This window comes from Hemicordylus capensis, chromosome 1 (genome assembly GCF_027244095.1).
Source record: "Hemicordylus capensis ecotype Gifberg chromosome 1, rHemCap1.1.pri, whole genome shotgun sequence".
Classification (NCBI taxonomy): domain Eukaryota; kingdom Metazoa; phylum Chordata; class Lepidosauria; order Squamata; family Cordylidae; genus Hemicordylus; species Hemicordylus capensis.
Window position 1 is genome coordinate 374487768 of NC_069657.1, and position 22745 is coordinate 374510512.

At 41.3% G+C, this 22745-nt stretch overlaps 1 protein-coding gene and 1 long non-coding RNA gene across 23 annotated transcripts in view; one reads left to right on the plus strand and one right to left on the minus strand.

The window, feature by feature from the left end:
- AFDN (afadin, adherens junction formation factor) overlaps positions 1–22745 on the plus strand; it is a 180365-nt gene that overhangs the window by 97576 nt on the left and 60044 nt on the right. For 15 of the 22 annotated variants that reach the window (XR_008316302.1, XM_053296599.1, XM_053296610.1 and 12 more), the window contains 9 exons: positions 5979–6048; positions 7299–7414; positions 9826–9887; positions 10767–10972; positions 13960–13980; positions 14745–14890; positions 16078–16172; positions 19274–19539; positions 21589–21732. Coding sequence is in view for 21 of the 22 variants with exons in the window: in XM_053296599.1 (XP_053152574.1) it covers positions 5979–6048; positions 7299–7414; positions 9826–9887; positions 10767–10972; positions 13960–13980; positions 14745–14890; positions 16078–16172; positions 19274–19539; positions 21589–21732 (1126 nt within the window). In the remaining variant the exon portion in view is untranslated. The remainder of the gene's footprint in view (positions 1–5978; positions 6049–7298; positions 7415–9825; positions 9888–10766; positions 10973–13959; positions 13981–14744; positions 14891–16077; positions 16173–19273; positions 19540–21588; positions 21733–22745) is intronic. The other 7 variants (XM_053296634.1, XM_053296700.1, XM_053296719.1 and 4 more) reach the window with 1 other exon arrangement.
- Positions 48–4522, minus strand: LOC128345201 (uncharacterized). The gene is made up of 3 exons (XR_008316307.1): positions 4332–4522; positions 2541–2588; positions 48–1135 (listed from the first exon to the last, which is right to left on the minus strand). It is a non-coding gene; the product is annotated as an uncharacterized LOC128345201 (long non-coding RNA).

Sequence of the window (22745 nt, forward strand, 5' to 3'; positions counted from 1 at the left end):
AACCCCTGCAAATAATGAGGGCCAAATAATTTATATACAACAGGCAGTATTCAGATTAGTGTTTTTATCAATACACTCTTACAAGAGCAAGCATAAGGAGCTTCTACTGATGGAGCGTTAGTCTGGATGCTACCTACTATTTTTAAATAAACAAGACCCAAATAAAGTGTCTGCTCTCTCTAATATACTTGTTGACATCCTGGAAGTGAGGACACAATGGGAGGCTGATGGTAATGGAACCAGAGGCTTCCTCTCTGCAGAGTGCATGTATGTGGGGACAGGGGAGAAAAGTGAATTTTCGCTGGTTTTTTCGTGCCTCTAGAAGTGCTCTGTGTCTTGCAAATACATATCCCTGAGGGCTATGCAACAACACTCAAAAAACAGAACATACAAGAACAGAACCCCTCCAGTGGTGGGATTAAAAAAACACACTAAGGGGTATGAAACTGATATATCAGAAGTTAATAGTAATAATGTTAATTATTTTGCATTGCACAAGAACTAGAAGGCACTCAAGATTAAAATGGGCAGAAAAAGATTCTCACTGCCCCCCCCCCCGTTAATCTGTGGAAAGCATTACCAGAATGGGAAGGAGTGTAGCTCTGTAGAAGAACCCATATTACATATACAGGTCTGAGACCCAATCCTGGTCATCTTCCATTTAAAGAATCCTGGGCAGCAAGGTGGGATGTCCTCCCAACTTCTCCATTGTTGGAGAGTGAGACTGACCTCATGACAAGAAGGTCAGATATATATAAAAGAATAGCATCTTTGAATAGTTACCAAAGTATGTTTTTCCTACTCCAACACACTTGGTTGTGTAAGCATATGTACGTAAATATGGGCCTCTGGCAATTACAGAGGGGCAGTAATGAGAGGTATATGATCTTATATCCTGTCACAAGTTCAGAAGTATATGATCTGGATCATGATCCGTTGCACTCATAAGAGTGGGTACTGCGCCTGTGCGGGACCATTCAGGCAGAATTGACTAGCTCCTTGACACACCCAGCCCCACCCCTTGCATGTGGTGCATTCCGTTGATTTGGGCTGGCTGGTGCTTATCACCTCAGTTCCTTTCTGACCGCTATTGTGTTGGCAGCTCAGACAGTTCTTCAGTTAGGAAAGTTTTCTTCTGTGGAGAAAGCACAAATAATTTGATTTAAACCTCTTGACTCGAACCGGACTTCACCAACCATACTCTAAACACTGTTTAAAAAACAAAACCACGAACAGACCAGAATTTCGGTTATGACCTTGGATAGTACAATGGATTGACACGATATTAACTTAGAACGGACTTCTGATGGCACTTGAGTATCCCTAAATGTATTCTTTCATTTGCTATCTCTATGGATAAAAAGAAAAAATGTCAACAGTGTGTCCGCTGTAATGCGAAACTTCCCTCAGCAGATGACCATGACCTCTTGTCTCTTTGCTTAGGCGAGGAACACAATACATCTACTTGTAAAATATGCCTGACTTTCCCCACTAGACGAGAAAAAATAGAGCCCTACGCTTGCAGGCGGCTATCTACGACGATGTGCTACGTCCCGGCACGCCAGTGCCCAGATCACCGTCAATGCGCCTGTGCCATCGACAGTGAGCATGGCATCGATGTCAAGGACTGTGGAGGGGCCGTCTAAATCCTTGACTCGAAGTGGCATGGCCTTGAGTGTCAGTACGCCATTCAAGAAGGCCAAGCCTCTTTCTGACTCGATGCATCGGAAGAGGCACAAATCTCGACACTGGGACTCCGATGTCGAAGGGGCTCCCCCTCCCTGAAAACATCAGAAAAAGAGCGTGATACCACGATGTAAAGAGCCGGGGGCTGCCAGAGAATTATCTCCAAACGAGGAGATGCACTCTTATCACTGCCAGATAGTTGAGATGGCAACGGCCCTGGGCCTGGAACTAAAAAAGCAGATGCAAGATTGGACTACTCTGTCTACAATTTCCTTAACTTGGTGGCCACGCAGCCCTTGCGTTTACCTATGCTCCCTGTGATCTCTAAGGCTGCCAAGTCTGCATGGAAATTCTGCAAACTTCGGCTCCTTTCCCATGGAAAACCTGTATAGAATCCAGGAGGACGATGATTTTTTTTTGGTGAAACACCCATCCCCAAATTCTGTTGTGGTTGATTGCATGTCTTTTCCCAAGAGAGGCAGGAGACACACTACTCCTGGAAACAAGAAAGGTCATAAACTGGATGTGATTGTGCAAAAAATATACTCCCTGTTTAGCATTGAAGGTGTGAACTACAGCCAATCATCAATCTGCAGTGGTTGAACCTTCATGTGGATGTGCACAAGTTTCATATGGTGACATTGCAAAGCATCCTTCCTCTCCTTCACAGGGAGAAATGGTTTGCAGTGTTGGATCTCCAAGACGTGTACTTCCACATAGGGATCCAAAACAACCACAGGAAGTACCTCAGGTTCATGGTGGGGAACCAGATCTAACAGTACAATGTGCTTCTGTTTGGACTGGCAACAGTGCCCCATGCATTTACAAAATTCATGGCCATGATAATAGCTCACCTTTGGTCACGAGCACCAATGTTCTTTCCATTTCTCACTGACTGGCTCCTAGCGGGAAGAAGAAGAGACAAGTTAGCTTCGCATGTCTCGATAGTCCTCAACCTATTCGAGGACCTGGGCATTCAGGTCAGTTGGAAGAAATCCAGTTTGGAGCCAGTGAAATGGATAGACTACATCGGTGCAGTGCTGGATGCAGTGCTACTCGTGCATCACAACCATGGTAGCCACCTTTGTGGTTCAACCCAGACAAAAAACACAGGAGATACAGAAGTTGCTGAGGCCTTTGTTCACCTCCAAAGTGCACCTCATGGCTTCGTGCACCTCCACTGTACGTTATGCCAAACTATGACTCGGGTGCCATCAACTATGGTTTCTGTTGATATTCCAGGCGAATGTAGGCAGTGCTCACAAACTGCTGACAGTTCCTTATCCAGTTCTACTTTGCCTCCAGTGGTGGATGAAGAGGGACAACCTGCTGTCAGGAGTAGCTTTCAGGTGCCTCAACTGATAGCCTGGGTCACAACAGATGCTTCCCCATAGGGCTGGGGAGCCCACTGCAGGGATCTCTGAGTGCAAGGACAGTGGTCTCCACATCAGCGCCAACTGCACATAAACATTTTAGAGCTACTGTCAGTCGTTCAAGCGCTAAAGTCTTTCCAGCCATCCCTGACGGGCAAAGTGGTTCAGATCAGTTTAGACAATACCACTGCAATTGCATATTTAAACTGCCAGGGCAGAACAGTGTCCCACTCCCTTTGCATGCTAAGCCTGCAATTTGGAACTGGGGCATAGCACAACAAATTATGTTGACAGCCATTCACATAAAAGGAGTAGAGAACACCTTAGGTTCTCTATTCCTAAGGAGGTCACAACTCTATCAGCAACAACACGAATGGGAAATCAATCTGAAATACCTCCACGTGCTGGTCAGAGACTGGGGGACCCCAGCACTGTCCCCTTTAAAGCGTGTGCATGTGCATGTGCTCACAAGTTTTTTGGATGTCTGCTGAGTTAATTTTAGATCCTGCTCAGGCTGAATCAGGAAGACCCCATTCTGAATGCATGTGTGCACACAGTGCCTTGATACAGCCGCCCAGAACAAAACTCATTCCACACAGAGATGAAAAAAATTAGAGGGACCACTGGACCCCAGAGATCGACCTATTTGCAACATCCACAAACAAGAAGTACTCCCAGTTTTGCTCGAGAGCCAGCATCAGCCACAACTTGAGAGGGATGCCTTCCAGTACAGCTGGGGTTGGAGATTTCTATACATCCCCCCCACTCTTACCCTCTTTTGAACAGGGTACTGGCAAAGATACTACAAGAACCTGCAAATTGCATATTGATTGCTCCATGGTGGCCATGACAGCCATGGTTCCAACAGGCACTCAAACTGTTGAAGGGTCACCACAGACGGCTACCTCAACATGTGGATCTCTTAATACAGGAGGGCGGGCGAATCCGCCACCCCGATTAGAGAACATGAGCCTGACTGCTTGGAGGATATGCTGCTGAACGGCAAGAACACACCAACTCGCATTAACTACGACAGCAAGTAGAAGCACTTCAGGATATATGCACAAAACTGTTACTTTCTGCCTCATGCTGCATCCATTCAACAAGTGTTACTGTACCTCATGGATCTGAAGCAGAAGAAGTTGGACAATGTTTCTATGAAAGTCCATCTGGCAGCCATATCTGCCCACCATTCTGGCTGGGATGGAAAGCCATTTTTCTCAGTTCCGGAGACCAAGAGATTAATGAAAGGGTTGAACAACCTCTACCTACCTGAATGGAACCCCCCTTTGTGCCTATGGCGACGGCTCAGCCTAAACTTGTGACATTGAAAATGGCCTTTCTATTGGCCATAACATCAGCTCAGAGAGTGAGTGAACTAAATGCCCTATGCGTTGATGTTCCTAATATGAAGTACCATCAAAACAAAGTGGTGCTTCGCCTAGACCCAGATTTTAGGCCTAAAATTCTTACAGACTTTCACTTCAACAGTGACATTGTCTTACCTACCTTCTTCTGGAATCCCACGACGGTTCTGGAATGGTCACTGCATTCCCTGGATGTCTGGCATGCACTCTTGTTCTATCTACAACTGACCAAGCCCTATAGAAAGATGAAGTGCCTCTTTTACAAAGACAAAGTGAAGGGTTGCCACATTTCAAGACAAAGACTTTCCCACTGGATAGTAGAATTGATCTTCCTGATGTACAAATACCAAAAAGTAGAGCCCCCAAAAATCTGTATGGGCTCACTCCACCAGAGATTATGCTAACTCTGCTGCCCACATGGCTGGAAGTAAGCTCAAAAACATCTGCATGCACTGTAGCAACTTGATCCTCTGAGCATATGTCTGTTAAGCACTATGCATTGGACCTTTGCTCTGCAGCATAGGTCAGTTTCGGGAGGGGTGTGCTGAAAAGGTCTTACCTTAGCATACTACATCTGCCTTCAGACTGCCAGCTCATTAGTCACCCACTCTTATGAGTGCAACAGATCATGATCCAGATAAACAGGTTGCTCACCTGTAACTTATGATCTAGAAATGATCTGTTGCAGTCTTAAGGCCCTCCTCCAGCCCCACTGCAGTATGCGAAGTGACAGAACGAATGTTTACAGAGCATAGAATACAACTTGCCTTGTGGAACACAAGCAAACGATGAGTGAGTCCAAATGTCGGTCCTTTGGGAACTTAGGTGATAAGCACCAGCCTGCCCAAATCAATGGAATGCACCACATGTAAGGGGTGGGGTTGGGCGCATCAAGGAGCTAGTCAATTCTGCCCAAATGGTCCCGCACAGGCACAGTACCCGCTCTTATAACTGCAATAGATGACTTCCAGATCATGTTACAGGTGAGCAACCTGTTTAGCTTATGTTTTAAAAACATTCAATTCTCTGAACCTAAAAAATTACTTATAAATGCTGTTTAATTATTTATTAAACAGCATTTATAAGTAATTTTTAATAAATAATTGTACAAGATAGTACACAGAATATTAAAGAACTACAACAAATAAAATTGTTCCCATTTGACTGCTTTCTTTGCTGTAAATGTCACAAGATCAGGCATGACAAAGATCAGAGGTCCCTGAGATTGAGGCTTAATGCTCAAAAAGCACTATATAAGAGCAGAAGGTGTATCTGTGCTTCTACATCCTCTCCCTGCAGCCACCAGTGTAGCATCCTACACTATATGCTTGACTCTTGGAAACTTGTTTTCTGGTGGCTCTGTGGACTTCGGCAAGTAGGGTGGGAAGGAGAAGGTTTTCCCCACTAACTGTTCAGTGTGGATGTTACCCATTTTAAATTTAAGGCTTATCATTACATTGCTAAAAAGAAACCTTGATAAATATGTTGCCATAACATGTTTCTGTTGAATGTTGCTAATTACCTAGTTCTTGAATATATGTTGTCTTCTCAGAGCTGTGCAAGAAACTACATTTGATTTGGAAGGAGACATTCATAGTGGAACAGGATTACCTGCAAGCAAGGTAACCAATGTATCACTGAACCTAACAACATAGGGTTGGATCTTAACTTACATGAGCAGAATAAAACTTGCATAAGGGATCCTCCCTGCTTCTGTTCCACAGCAAGGGACTGTATCAGGAGGCGGAAATCCATGGAACAAGAGCGTTTCTGTTTGCATAAGGTCCCTATGCCTGGTTTCCAGACTTCCCTCCCCCCTACTTTCTGGCCCACATGAAGCAACCCTCAAGAGAGGGCTTTTGGAGAGCACAGGAGCAGTTGGTAGGAAGATCCGTTTATGTGAGCTGCATTCTGCTTGCACAAATTAGGGTCCAACGCATGGGCTTGAGTCGAACAAACCCCGAGAAGAATTGTCAAAAAGTTAGTTTCCCCTATATTCCTCTTTCTTAAATTCTTCATACTCCCCCACTCCCCCACAAGCTGACCCTGAGTTGAGGGTGCCCTCATTAATGGTGTCAGATAAGATGGGGGTACGTTGTAAATGGAAAGATTCTGAAATTGCTTCACTCTTGCAGAAGTGGAAATGCACTTCTGCTTACATTAGTGTCCTTTTTAATTCTTCGCACAGTTTTGTGGGTTGTGAAGTATTTATGGGGTTGTGAAGTATTCAGCTGATCACGAATTAAAAACAAAGGAGAGTAGGAGTTGACATCTTTGGTGATGGGAAATGGAAATGATTGGATATCTTTCTATACAAAAATAACACAGCAAGGTTACTCCTTCTGCCTCCAATAGAGGCTTTTAAATTTGTGGCATCACATTCCTAAAAGGAAGCTAATTAGTGCTTTGTCTTGAATTCTCTTGGATTGTCGATTGTCAGACACCATTGATCTGTTAGTCAAGTTACTTCTGTATGCTTTGTATGGAATCCCTTCACCTTTTCAGGATATTTTAGATAGGGACTGCTCTAGATGCACTGTTGGGACTCACTCCATGTTAAATGAGAGTGCACCTTGAATGCATCCAGTCTTGCTATATAGTTGTAGGTGGTAGTCAGAAGTGCTATTCAAGATATCTTCAGTGAAGCATGTCCACCATCTTTTATTGAAAGAACTGAAAAGATTCTAAGGGTCTCTTGGAATTCGTTTTGAGAACCATTGTTTGAGGACATTATTGGGGTGGTAACAATGGTTTCTGTATACAGCCACACTTCTTTTTGTTTGTTTGGCAGCTTGAAATGAACAAGATAATAGGTGGTAATCGAGTTTCTGATGTAATTTGTGTTAAATATTTCACGTCTTGTTTTGAGCAGAGCACCAACAGATTGGACAGTGACAGAATATCAACATCAAGCACAGCTGAAAGAGGCATGGTAAAGCCAATGATTAGAATAGAACAGCAGCAGGATTACCGCAGACAGGATGGCAGGTACCAAAAATCATCTTGTTTGAACCAAAAAGTTGGACTAAATATAATAGGTAGATGTGCTTGCCTGTAGCTTTTTAATGGAGAAAATTTAATATTTATTTTGAAAGGGCTCCATAGCAGTTCTATCTAAAACAATAATATATGGTTCATTTCACCCTCTAGTAAGAGAGCATTAACATATCATCCTTTACTATATTGGAAATTATAATCTACAGCTGCGCTTTCCACAGGTTATATACAACTGCTTTTGTTCATGCCCATGTGACTGAGTGACAGTCCTGCTCACATGACTTTTCTGGATCACTCCTGTTTCTGAGATGAGCTTAATAATTTATATTATTCTGCATATCTTAGTAGACAGTAGTCTGCTCAGGTACTTTTCAGTGCAACAGCTCCTCTTTAGATAGGCAACAATCATGGTCAAAGCTGGGTAGGGTTCTCTAATCTCTCCCTAGATATAGTTCTGGTTACCCTTGGATTAATTAACTGCTGGGTTTATGCTCTTAAATGGTGGGGTGGGAGGTGGGGGCCTATAGGAACAAGAGAACCTAGTTCTCCTTTTTGATCAGTTTTTGAGCTTATGTTAGCATTTTTGCCTCGCATGATCCATCATTATGGTTGGATATTTAGAGAACATAGTCATTGTCTGTTATGATAGAATTAAAAGGACTTAAGCAATCATATATAGAAGGAAACAAGTCTATTTTGTTTTTATCCCAAATACTTTTAAATATGTTGGGATGTAGTATTAGTTTTCTCTAAGAACCTAAATTCATTATATGTAGCTATGTATGTAGCTATTTAAGAAATTACAATTAAAATATTAAATGTGTTAAAAATATTACTGTTCTATATGACTCTTTAGAAAAAACTTTTTGGGCTAATTTTTAAAAAATACATGATGGTGACAAGATAAACTTCATTAATAAGTGGGGCTCCCCTGTTCCTATGGGGAAACACAAGTACACCTGCAGAACTCCATTCATTATCTCCAGCAATATAAACCATTCCATGTGTATAGGATTCAGGATCACAGTAATAAATAATGTGCTTAGGGTTTTTTTTAAATTCACTTCAAGTCTAATATTACGTGAGAAATTTATTGGAAGAGGTAGCAAAACACCTAATCAATATTTCATAGTCATTGTCTAGATAAATCATCTAGTCACTTTCAGGCTGTGTTCAAGTTTATTATGAAATCTGTCTAAGCAATAGCATTCATTACTTTAAAAGGAGGTGGTGGTATTTGTGCATAGTGGACATGTATTTAAATAAAACTGGCAGCAGAATAGCTGTAGAAGCTGTTGTCACATTAAATTATGGTCAAAAAGCAAGGAATGAAAGCAGATAATTAAATATTCCCAAATACAAATTTAACTGCGCTAAAGGAGAGAAGTGAGCACAAGCCATGGGAAGAAATGATTTGCTGCATTTATTTTCAAATAAGCACTTGTAGATTATTGGATCCATATGCACTATCAGCAGAAATATATATTCATTTCCAGTTCAAATTCTAGAAAGCTTTTTAAAACTACTGGGAATGCCTAAGTATTAACTGGGAAAACATTTAGCAGTAATGAAACAGTGAGACAACATACTTTAACTTTCCAAACTTCAGTGATTGATTGGGAGGAAAATGATTTATGTCCCACAAGTCTTTGGTGCTTTTGATACTGAACTCCATAGTGCAGAGCTGCACAACTTCGGCCCTCAAGCAGATGCTGGAGTACAACTCCCATACTATTTGACTTTTGGCTACTGTGGTTGGGATTATGAGAGTTTTACTACAAAAACAGCTGGAGGGCTAAAGCTGTGCAGCACTGACAAGTGCCAATGGTAGATGTTCATAATTTGGTGACTACAGCTTTCAGTGATAGCCTGCACATATGAATGGTCTGCCTGAGATCTAATTTCTGTAATTATGTAACCTCCCGAAAAACATTTTTAATGGACTTTTCTTGCAGTTGATTCTGCTAGTTAGAATATAGGTTTTGAAAGATTTTTCTCTGTGCTGCAGTTGCACCCACAAATATAGGGTGGGGCTGGTAAGCTAATTCTTTTGATGTAGATAGAGGGGTGTCACACACAAACGAGACAGAGACATGAGCCATTTTATAGCAGGTGGCAGGCTGCCTTGATCAGTACATTGTGCACTGCAAATTCATTAATAATGCAAATTCTCAGTTCAGGTCTGTACTGTGATCTCTTCTGCTAACGGTCAAGTATATCTTGAAAGTGAATCTAACAAGGAAAACTAGAAGCAGCAAAGTGTTTTTTAAAAATCCACTTGTGAATAAAATGTTTTCTATGGTTTCAAAAGCAAAGCCTTTGGATAAGTCTGTATCTTTTGATAGTGGAATTAATTTTCAGTATTTGAACTGGTCTTCTGAATATCTGCTTTCTGTCTTTAGGCCTCAGGATGCACATGGGCCTGAATTGATATTACCTGCAAGTATTGAATTCAGAGAAAGCTGTAAGTATTATAATTTCAAACAAAATCTGATTTCAGGTGTAACAATAATTTTGACATTTTAAAAATTGTGTTTTAAAAAGAAAATTAAACAGCCAAATGGTAGATCCTCTAACACAGCCTTTTAAAAACAAAGTAAGTTTATAATTTTGTTTTTCAGAAATGTACTTATTGTCAGTTCAAATCTCTTTCCTCACCAGGCTGGAGGAGTGGGGGTGAGAGGGGATGTAGGAGCATTTAAATTAGTGGCACAGGGTTGATGGACTTCATGAAATAGATGAGATTCATGTGGATGCTCTAAGGAAACCACCTATCAGGATTATTAAATTTATCTTATATACTTCTCATGCCTGCTGATGAGTGAAGCCTGAGAATGTTACAATGATTAATTGTTTTTATATTTTATAAATAAAATACTATAAATACAATATTATAAAACAAAATATAGTACAATAAACCTTTTACAAAACCATTCAAACTAGACTTAAGTCAAGGTAAATTATATAGTTTCTAATCCATATTCTATCTTTTCTCATTAATTCAGTATATAGAGATTAAGTCTGTATAAAGGCTTCTATTTTTTCCTGCTTTTGTTTTAATGTGAATATTCAGTCACTTTTGCCATCCCCACAGCTTGCCAGGTTGTAGTCAACCACTGTTTTATTTTGGGAAGTTCACTGTTTTGCCATACACTGACCTTTAAGGGTCTTGGCATGGATCACTTCAAGTTTAATTCATATTAATATTTAATACTATTTCATGTTAAAAGAATAGCTTTCCCCCCTTGAAATAACATAATATAATTTTATAGAAATGAAGATATGGCCTGTCTAAGTTGTGAGTTAATTTTGTACTTGGTTTGTCTTTTCTCTCTCGTTACAGCTGAAGATGCTTTTTTATCTGCCATTATCAATTACACTAATAGTTCAACAGTTCATTTTAAACTATCTCCTACTTATGTATTGTACATGGCATGTCGGTATGTATTGTCGAACCAGTATAGACCTGACATCAGTCCCTCTGAGCGTACTCACAAAGTCATTGCAATAGTCAACAAGATGGTGAGCATGATGGAAGGAGTTATACAGGTGAGTTTTAAGCTAAGATGCATACCCAAAGTATTTTTGGGACGCATTCTAATAACCTAACCTAACAATAAAAAAGACTTTACTTTTGTAGGATTGTTTTATTCTGCTAATCATGCTCGCAATATTGCATGAAATAATTCCAATTGCAGCCAAAAAACCATTCAATCTCCTTTTTAATTAATCTCCAATCCAGATTTTTTTTTAAATGAAGAAGGGTACATTTTGTATACAGCTACAATTATATGTGATGGTGAACAGTTATGGATAATCAAAGGTTTAGAAAAGAGCACACATTTTGGCTACTATAGGTAATCAGTTAAAAATCTCCTTTCACACTATTCTTTTCAGCATGAGTTTGATATAATAGTATGAGTTATTGATATTACTCTTGTGACCAGACCACACTTTATGTTCTGACTTCCTTTGAGTATCTCCAGCATGTACCTAGTTATGCCATTAAATGTGCACCAAAGTTCCATGAGGATGACTGAGAGTAATTAAACAAAACTGGGCCTTTTTAATATTATACCTTGCAGAACACTAGATTTGTTTATGTTTCGTTCAAGAACCTATCTTTCACCAATCAAAAGCATTCTCATCTGTTAAAAGAACTCATTTATTAATGTCCTCCTGTATTTTCTTTTAATTTGTCCTGTTTCTGTCTGTCTTCCCATTAATTTAGTAGTTCAAGCCTGTGCAGCCTGCACTCCCTGAGTAGCAAGTGGAGCAGTGCCAGCAGAATCCTCCTTGCACTGGGACACTGCCAGATACATTGTACTATGCCAGGCCATTAATTCTTAGATAGACTCTTCTGCACTTTTGCAGACATTCAGCAGCTTTTTCTCCCTCAGATACTTTGTGTGCATGAAAAACCAGGAATAGTGAGCACTTGGCATAGGTGCTCTTACCCCTGGACTTCTAGGCCAAAGTTCAGGGCCTCCACAGCCCCAGCCCCCCCCCCCGCAAATCCTCTTTAGTCTGTCCCGGGTGGTGTGATCTCCTGGGGGGTGCCTCCAAAGGCTGCAAGGTCCAGGCTCCAAAATTACCTAGGTACACTTCTGGGATCTGGAAAAGAACAAACTGCTGTATGCCTGTAGGGGAGGCACAGAAGGGCCTTCCTAATAATGAAGCGGCCCCAAGGAATTCCATTACAACAAGGAATTAGGCAGGCTTGCCCTTTGTCTCCATTATTATTTAAGCTGTGTATTGAAACTTTGGCTATCGTTGCTTAGAAGAAAATATTCATAATATATAAAATATAAAAATGCTATTAGAGAAATTGTCTTGTATGTAGGTGACATGGTGATATGGATTTCTTAAGAAATCCCAGAGCATCTTCTGGTATAAAGGAATTAATCTAGTATATGAATTTAAAACTAGAGAGTATGTGAATTTATTATGGTATTAGTATATAATTTTCTGTTTTTTCATCATTGTGCCAACAATTATTAGTTAACAAATTAACAACAAAACACTCAAATAATGGACGCCTTTACTGTTTCATCGAGATCTAGATATTATTCAAATAAGCCTTAAGTTGCTCATCCATATATGCACCAAAACACTCATATTTGGGGTAACAGAGGATCTGAGGAGAAATGCAGTTATTTAAAGCTTGGAGGAAATATAGAAAATATCATTACCATAAGTCTCTATTGGCCTCTGCTACATTGAGTACTGAATTTTAAGCCATAGGAGAACAAGAGGCCTTTGATCTTGAGGTTAAAAAAATGTGAATTGGGTCTTTTGATTTTCCTAAAAGTGGCAGGATGTCTCATTTGGTGACATGAGGCAAGAAATTGTTAATAAAGTGCCTGTTTTCCCCCAGTACTTGCAAATTGGAAATTATATACTAGGGGTTCAAAGAAACGTTGACATATCCAGAATGGTAACCAAATTTGAAACATTATTATATTATTCATTAAATCCTGAAGGGCTGCCTTTCTAAAACGTTTAAGACTCTTACAGAGTTTTAAAAAAATGGAATGAAGGCTGGCAAACTGGAATTTCAAATAATCACTGGAGTTATATTTGCAGTGACTCTCCTACATATTCTGTCTGCTAGATAAAATTGTTAACTATTGGTACCATATGCCAATGAGAATTCGTGCGCGCACACCCCTCTCCAGTTAGTACAGAGATTTGTTTGCAATCAGCTATGATTGTATGTATGCACCAGACCCATTGTGGGAAACCTAGTAAAGAGGTTCACTATATTACTGGCTATGAAATTCCATTAATCCTCATTGAATTTTTGTAAAATGAGCAAAGATATCTGGTGGGTAATTTGTTATTGCATAGATTCTGTTGGGGAAAATATTGGAGACAAAAACATATCTAAAATGTGCTTACGAACAAATTAACTCATTCCAGACATCAATGGCAAAGAAAAATAAACTCCAGCAACATGCTCTTGTAGAAATTATGACTGCTCTGTTTTGGAAATGCTGATCATATGGACATGATCCTTAGTATGGCTGACTTACATAACTTTTATATGATTCTTCATAAAAATTCAGTGAAACGTTTGAAGCAAAAATGAAAAAAAGAATGGCTTGGCTGTGGTGCTGTGTGCCTGTCATTTTGGTGCAAAGTGGTTTGTTGAGGGAGAGAAAGGTTCCACTGGCATCTATGGGGCAAGTTCTACATGCTGCTGCTGTGTGGGCAGGCTGTACAAGATTGCACTGTTGGTAACACTGCAACACGGATTGGTTAGAGAAGGATAATCTTTCAGTAATATACTGAAATTGGAAAAGTCTGGGATTCCTCCAGAACAACACTTTGTATCATTCAACTGCTTCTACCCTGCCTTCCCCCTCTTTCTTTTTTTAAAGTTCTCAGTTTCTCACACTCCTGGTGAAATGTTGTTTTGATGTGACTGAGCATAAGTCTTGTGCCTTCATATTTAGTGTTTGATTTCTAAAACTACCATGATTGTTCACAAGTTTCTTTCTTCTGTTTGATTTCCTTCGTTCGTTTTTCTCCAGGAGGTAGACCAGGTTGATCAGGTAGGATATTGCTGGGAACTGATCCTAGCTGTGTTGGCTTAGCTCAGTTTCTCATGCTGCTTCCATGTAAAAATACAGTATTTCTACAGCTGAATTGAACAGTTCATAACACTCATTCAGCAGCTGGAACATGCAGTACTAAAATCCTTTTTTGACTCTGCAACTTATCAGCATTCCATAATTTCTGCTTAATGCACTTCCGTACGGAGACATAATGACAAAGTTCTTTTTCTTCCCTCTTTTTTTTGTTTTGTTCTGTGGTTCTGTTCTTTGGATCTCATCTGAGGTTGCCTGGCCTAGCATTTCTGGTCGGGAAATGGTGAGATAGATCGGTACTCGATACTGAGTTGCCTGGTGTCAAAGCCAGTGACTAGCAGTATCTGGGTGGCATTGGGCATTAGTAAACATGTGCTTGTGCACACGCAGATTACCAGATAATGCATACATCTTAGCTTTCAGCATTTCATGACAACATGCTAACTCCATTTCACTAATGGCATTTGGAATATGTAAATAATAAGGATAATGATGATGATGATAAATAATTAAAATATAACTTGATTTGGAGTAAGTAGTTCAATGTGACCAACATATTACTTGTGGTTTCCTGCAAAATTTTTGCAAATATCTGGTATCTGAGTTATGTTTGGTGACATGGAGAAAGTACTGGTCTATCTAAACAAAGCCTTTTGATAATGAATGAAAGTTAAATGATTGGGAGAAAACTTTCTTATGTGTATACCTTCTTTCAAAAATATTTACAGAAACAGAAGAATATTGCAGGGGCACTAGCTTTCTGGATGGCAAATGCATCTGAGTTGCTAAACTTTATTAAGCAGGATCGAGACCTTAGCCGAATTACATTAGATGCACAAGATGTTTTGGCACACTTGGTTCAGATGGCGTTCAAGTAAGGATCTTGCATTTGTGAGTGTGTGTCTGTGTGTGTGTGTGTGAGTGAGTGTGTGTGTGTGTGTGTGTGTGTAATATACACACACAATCTGCTAATTGCTGACACTATTGCTGCAGTGTTTTCTTGTACCCCCTCTGAGGCTGGCTGAGGAGATTTCATTCTTGTATTAGAGTATATTCAGATTGTATAGATTAATTCATATTAGAGTGAAATATATTTAGAGATGTGACGAAACACCCCTCCCCCCTTTTAACCACCACCTTTACTAGTTTTCGCAGATAGAACTCTGAGCACACGAGCACTCTTGCCAACCCATTGCCAGTAGTCACAGTGGCTATGAAGCTGCATCACTGACTACAGTCAAGATTCTTAATTGCATATGCTGGAGTTGAAGCACTTACAAATGCTGCTACTTCAACACCCATACACCAGTTGTTCTAAGAGATAGGGGAGCCAGCTAATTCAAGGGCAGTATTTCAGCTTTGGCTCTCTTCTCTAAGTTTCTTTCTGTTTTCTGGTAGGGAAGGAGGAGAGAATACAGTAAGGACCACTAAGCTTCCAGGCAGTTTGTTCTCCAAAAGAAAATGTTATGCAATACTAATGTCGATAAGTTTTTAAAAAATACCTTAAGGTTTGATACTTTAGGATGATGGTGGTGATGCTGATAAAACATGAGTGATTAGTGTCCAGATTTTCTTCTAATAAGAGAGCTGCTAGGTGTGGTGTTAGAATTACACTGGAATAGAATGAAATTGGAGTCACCCCCCGAAACCTTAAGCCCTTAAAAATACTATTGCTGAAATACTATTTCAGCAATAGTACTTTTAAATACTATTTAGTACTATGAAATACTATTTCAGCAATAGTACTTTTAAATACTATTTTAATTGTCCAAGAATAGTATAAATAGCAAATAATTACGTATTTTATAGGAATTTCTAATGCCAGAATTTTGAATTTTTATCTTGGTTTTAGTTCAGAGATATTGTTCAGTTCATGGATTTCTTGGAAATAGGAAAGTTCTCCTAGATCATTTTGATGTGAATTATAGATACAGAGAGCTAATTTTTCTGTGTTTTTTTTGTGTGTGTTTTGAGTTGAGCATATTTTATATGGCTGCAAGATTTAATCCAAGCCAATCAGAGAGGGCACTAATATTTTCACAAAAACTTTTTTCCTTCCAGATACCTGGTTCATTGTCTTCAGTCAGAGCTTAATAATTACATGCCTGCTTTCCTTGACGATCCAGAAGAAAATAATCCTCAAAGACCTAAAATCGGTTAGATCACTTGATGATTATATTGTATTACATGCAATGGGTTGCATCCAAAGCTTTCATTCCAGCTTTCCTTCTGTGAATGAAAGCTCCTTCAGAGTGAAAACTGTGGACCTAATCCAAAGTCTGTTATCATAAGAAGACTGTGATGGAAGAACTTGTCTGTCAGGAGAGCATACAATGCACATATGCTCTGTGGCTTCCCTTGCTGCCTTTAAAAGGCAGTTCAAGATCTCACTCTTCACTTCAGGCCTTTGAACTTTGAGTGCTTCTTTTTGTTGCTGTTCTGAATCTTTGGGTTTATTGGTTGTATGTTGAAAATGTTTAAATGGATTTTATCGTTATTTTTAATGGCTCTGCTGTAAACCACCTTGAGATAAACATACTCTGAAAAGTGGTATACAAATTTAACATTTAGTCAGCCAATACTATAGGCATTCCAGGTGTGCATGTATGCCCAACAGGGCTCATTTCACCACACTGTGGATTTCTTGTTGGAGACTGCTAGTCATATGTCAATGGGGTCATTTGCTCCACTGCAATGTCGTTTCTCCCCCTATAAGTGAATGGTACTTATTTGCTAACTGGGAGAAACAGGTGCAATTGGACAACATTGGAGCTGATGTTAAACCTGTCCCTGCCCTTCTTGACCCCAGTGTCTGGAATAACATTCAGGTTTTGGCCTCTGTCAACCAATTTCTACATTGCAGTTATTTAACTGCGATGTAACTCGACTCGAATCCGACAGATTATGACATAGAGCACAATTAAAGATCTATGCTCAGGCGATACATGCGGCAAAGAAGTGGTTCTTTTCTGCCCGTATTGCCTCTGCGAGTTCATGTCCGGCGGTGTTGTTCAGGGTTGTGAGGGGACTAGTATCTACTCCCTCTCCCTTGAACCAGAATTTGGAGGCATCAGTTACCCGCTGTGGTGTGTTTAATGAATTTTTCGCAGACAAAATCTCTCGGATTCGGGCCAACCTAGATGGAGACTCCACAATTAATTTGATGTCTGAACTGGAGGTGTCCGACAACTCCTCTTATACAATTCGACTGGATCAATTTCAGTTTGTGACTCCTGGTGATGTGGACAAGCTGCTTGGAGTGGTGAGGCCTACTACTTGTCCTCTTGATCCTTGTCCAACATGGCTTGTTCTATCTAGCAGGGAGGCTGTTGTAGGCGGCCTGGTAGAAATCATAAATGCTTCTCTGAGGGAGGGCAGGATGCCTCCTTGTCTTAAAGAGGCAATTATTAGACCTCTTCTAAAGAAGCCTGTGTTAGATCCCTCAGAGTTGAGCAATTATAGGCCAGTTTCCAATCTCCCATGGCTGGGCAAGGTAATTGAGAGGGTGGTGGCCCCTCAGCTCCAGGCGGTCTTGGAGGAAACTGATTATCTAGACCCATTTCAAACTGGTTTTCGGGCGGGCTATGGGGTGGAGACTGCCTTGGTCGGCCTGATGGATGATCTCCAATTGGCAATTGACAGAGGAAGTGTGACTCTGTTGGTCCTCTTGGATCTCTCGGCGGCTTTTGTTACTATCGACCATAGTATCCTTCTGGGACGTCTGAGGGGGTTGGGGGTGGGAGGCACTGTTTTACAGTGGTTCTGCTCCTATCTCTCGGACAGATTCCAGATAGTGTCGATTGGAGATTGTTGCTCTTCAAAATCTGAGCTTAAGTATGGTGTTCCTCAAGGCTCCATACTCTCTCCAATGCTTTTTAACATCTACATGAAACTGCTGGGAGAGATCATCAAGGGATTTGGAGCTGGGTGTTACCAGTATGCTGATGACACCCAGATCTACTTCTCCATGTCAACTTCTTCAGGAGTTGGCATATCCTCCCTAAATGCTGAAGCAGTAATGGGCTGGATGAGGGAGAATAAACTGAAGCTGAATCCAGATAAGACAGAGGTACTTATTGTGCGGGGTCGGAACTCTAGAGACGATTTTGATCTGCCTGTTCTAGACGGGGTCACACTTCCTCAAAAGGAACAGGTTCGCAGTCTGGGAGTACTTCTGGATCAAAGTCTCTCCTTGGTTTCTCAGGCTGAGGCGGTGGCCAGGGGTGCTTTCTATCAGCTTAGGCTGATACGCCAGCTGCGCCCGTTTCTTGAGATCAATGACCTCAAAACAGTGGTACATTTGTTGGTAACCTCCAGACTGGACTTCTGTAATGCGCTCTACGTGGGGCTGCCTTTGTACGTAGTCCGGAAACTTCAGTTGGTCCAGAATGCGGCAGCCAGGTTGGTCTCTGGGTCATCTCGGAGAGACCACATTACTCTTTTGTTGATGGAGTTACACTGGCTGCCAATAGGTTTCTGGGCAAAATACAAAGTGCTAGTTATAACTTATAAAGCCCTAAATGGCTTAGGCCCTGGATATTTAAGAGAGCGTCTTCTTTGCTATGAGCCCCACCAGCCGTTGAGGTCACTTGAGGAGGTCCGTCTCCAGTTGCTACCAACTTGTTTGGTGGCTACACAGAGATGGGCCTTCTCAGCTGCTGCCCCAAGATTGTGGAATGCGCTTCCTGCTGAGATATGATCCTCCCCATCTCTGGCAATTGCAGGCTTTCTCAGCTTTTTAAAACTTATTTTTAAATTGTTCTGATGATCTAATTGTTGTTTTATGATGTTTTAATAGTCAATCATTGTTTTATGCTTTATAATTTTTGTTTTAATTAATAACTGATTTTAATGGTGTTTTAATGTAAACCGCCCTGAGCCTTTTGGAAGGGTGGTATAAAAGTTTAAAAAAAAAAAAATTTAGAGTGTCCTATAGAATTTGGAGTAATGGAAAACTAAGCTCCTCTTTATATCTGCAGAAGCCCATCTATTTATTTATCTATTTATCATATAGTCTTGGTGTGACAATAAGTTTCATGTAATTGAGAAATTTTATAGTTTAAAAATCCTTTGTTATTGCATTCCTTATCTAGATAAGAATGGAATATTTGTCAGTATGATTAATAAGTCATACCTTGTAATTATGAAGGCTTTTAAAGAATAACTGAGTAATGAATACAGAGTAAGAAACTGAGAAGCTTTCTTTAGAATATATAACTGAGTCAAATATCTTGTACTCCACCCCCTCCCCCCACAGATGATGTCCTGCATACGCTAACTGGAGCCATGTCCCTGCTGCGACGCTGTAGAGTGAATGCTGCGCTGACTATACAGCTTTTCTCCCAACTGTTTCACTTTATCAACATGTGGCTTTTTAACAGACTGGTTACTGATCCAGAATCAGGATTATGTTCACATTACTGGGGAGCCATCATTCGCCAGCAACTGGGACACATTGAAGCTTGGGCAGAAAAACAGGGCTTGGAACTGGCTGCTGATTGTCACCTTAGCAGGATAGTGCAAGTGGGTATCTGGTAGTTACAGAAAAGTAAATGCTTGTTTCTGTGATTGTGTAAGGCCCTCAGTAATCTAATTAGAAAATTAAATCTAGTATTCTAAGTCACCTATATGAATTTGTATAAATGCAGTGCCCGAAAAATAGAGATGGGGAGGCTAAACAAACGGCACAAAACTGTTGTAGAGATCTGTGAATTTTCCTGCTGTGTAGAGTACAGTTGGCTTGCCAAAATAGGTGTATTTAAACATGTTCTGAACTAGGTTGGCCTGTGATGAAGGATTTAAACACAAAGGTGTTCTGCTGGTAGTGGAATGACTCTTCTGCTCATGGAAGGACTATTTATGACTTGACAGAAGAGCTTTGCATAAGAAATGTATCCTTCAATGCAGAGAAGTTCTCCTGTTTGCACAAGCTCTTGTGTAAGACAATACAATACTCCTTTCAAGACTTTTTAACAGCTCACTAAAGTTTAGATACTATAGCCCAGTATTTTTTAAGGCTTTGAGCTTGAAAAACAAGGCTTCAGACATTGGTCTGCAAGGCTTTGGGTTTGTGAGCATCACTCTCCCCCCCCCCTTCGGGCTGGCGAGGGCCTCCGGGAGCTCTCGGGAGCTCATTTCGAGGCAGCTCTCGCTGCTGGATAACATTCATTTTGCTTCCTTGAAATGAGGGGTGCCTGGAAATGAGCTCCAGAGAGCTCACAGTGGCAGCGGCTCCTGCCGGCCCGAAATGATTTTTAGTGGGTGCCTGGGGGTGAGGGGGGCAACCTCCTTACTAACTGCTGGTGCGGGAAACTGCGAACAAATAATGTACCAGTCCATGACTCCAAAAACATTGAGAAACCCTGCTATGTTTTTCATATTGTAGTACAACTCCCAATACTTTATGGAAGTGCCTTGTTGGGAAGCAGGAGTATAGCTACTGTTGAATGAGGGACAAATGTTTGGGGGCTACCAGTGTGGTGTCACCTGCTGCCTTCCATGCCCCTGGTAGGTTTTTTGGCACTCCTGCACTGGGCTCCGCTTTCACAACACTTGTCTGTGGGACATGAGTGCTTCTGGCCAACTTGATGGCCATGCTCAGTCCCAGCTCCATGCTGGTCACTCTCTGGTTGATTTGACATGACCTGATGACACTGAGCCAACATGGCTGTGGCAGGTTGGTGAAGCTGAACTGCCCTGATCTCTGTGAGAATAGGCAGCCCCTTTAAGGCAGGTCTTGTTCTTGCTGTGATAGGCTCAGCTGTGCTTCATTGAGCTGCTGCGGTCATGTTGTGTTGCTGAAGTGAACACTATTTTTTATTTATTTATTTTTACATTTCTATACCGCCTTTCGTTAAAAGAAAACCCCAAGGTGGAACACTAGTGGCCAGCAAGGAGTTGGGGCTGATTGCAGCCATCAGAGTATCAAGATGTGCTCATGTCCAGACAGGTAGGTACTACCCACTGTCACTGCTAGAGAGCTGGGTAGGTACTACCCACTGCCACTGCTGGAGAGCTGGTCTTGTGGTAGCAAGCATGACTTGTCACCATAGCTAAGCAGGGTCTGCCCTGGTTGCATATGAATGGGAGACTTGATGTGTGAGCACTGCAAGATATTCCCCTCAAGGGATGACGCCGCTCTGGGAAGAGCAGAAGGTTTCAAGTTCCCTCCCTGGCTTCTCCAAGATAGGGCTGAGAGAGATTCCTGCCTGCAACCTTGGAAAAGCCACTGCCAGTCTGTGAAGACAATACTGAGCTAGATAGACCAATGGTCTGACTCAGTATATGGCAGTTTCCTATGTTCCTACTTCCTAGTGAAGGCCAGGTAGGCATCTTAAAATTGTGTTCCAGGGCCCCTTCCCACCTTGCTATGATCCTGTTGAGAAGTCTTCCACTAGTGTTTTGTACACGAGTTTATGAAATAGTGCCAACTTTCTTCTTGTACTACTTTGGATATACAGTAAGCCAGAATGTGCACTAATCTGAGAGTTCTTTTTCGATTTTATGTATTGTCTTCATTGTTGTAATAAAAATAAAGGTGCTCTGCTAACAGTTAACTTTGCTTCTTTTTAGGCAACTACATTGCTTACTATGGATAAATATTCATCTGAAGACATTCCAAACATTAACAGTACCTGTTTTAAACTCAATTCTTTGCAACTACATGCATTGCTCCAGAATTATCACTGTGCCCCCGATGAGCCATTTATCCCAACAGTAAGTCATTACTGGCTTTTAGTATATTTGGAAGGGGATTTCTGACTAAGGACATTAAACACACCTTTTCCTATAAAAGAGTTGGCTTCATGATTTAATATTGTTAGATGATGGTATGAAAAATTAGTGGCCTACATTCAGGCTAATTCTGCTGATACACCAGGGATTTCTGTTGCACAAGGAGGGAGAGGAAGTATTCGGAAATATCTCCCCCACTCCCCTCTTTGGCTCTTGACACTTATCTCCCTGCTAGCTGGGGCGGGGGGTCGCAGGGAGATGGTCTGGGAGGTGCAGGCAACTAAAAGGGAAGGGAGATAGCTGAAAATCACCCCTTCATTCAGGCTTTCTCTGCTGCTGGATGAGGACATCTCCTCATCCATGATGGATACTTGGATGAGGACATCTCATCTTTCCCATGTGCTCCAGTAGGCAGGACTACACAAATTATGCAATGCTTTAGGAGCCTGGGAAGGAGGGACCCATCCAGTTCTTCTAGTCCTGCATCCTGCTCTAGAGACAGCTGTCTTTTTTCTAGCCAAGCCTTCTCTTTTTTGCTATAGTCTTCTGTTTGTTGTCCTCCTCTTTACTTTCCATCCCTTTACTGCCTTCTCCTATTAAAAAAACAAGAACAAAAAAAAACCCCTCTCCTAATGACCAGGGAACTGATTCTCCCCCTCCTCACCCCCACCACTTGCCAGCAGTTGGGAGGTTCTGTAGGGCCCCGCCTCCCTTCCTGCATGGCCTCCTAAATGGCCGCACTGCAAAGCCTTGCCCGCTACAGCCAAGCCTTCAATGCTGTCTCTCCACCATTGAGCCCAGTAACAAAGTGCCCTTTCATCTGGCTGGATAAGCAGCAGCAGCCCCAGGCAGTAGCACTCCTCTTCGGCGAGCTCCAACACTGAGCATTGTGGCATGAGACTCCACAGAAAAAAGGTGTGAAAAGGGCCGTAACCTTACCAAAGATGGGACGGGACGGGAGTGCCTTCCCAGCCAATCCTGCCCCGTCCTTGAGC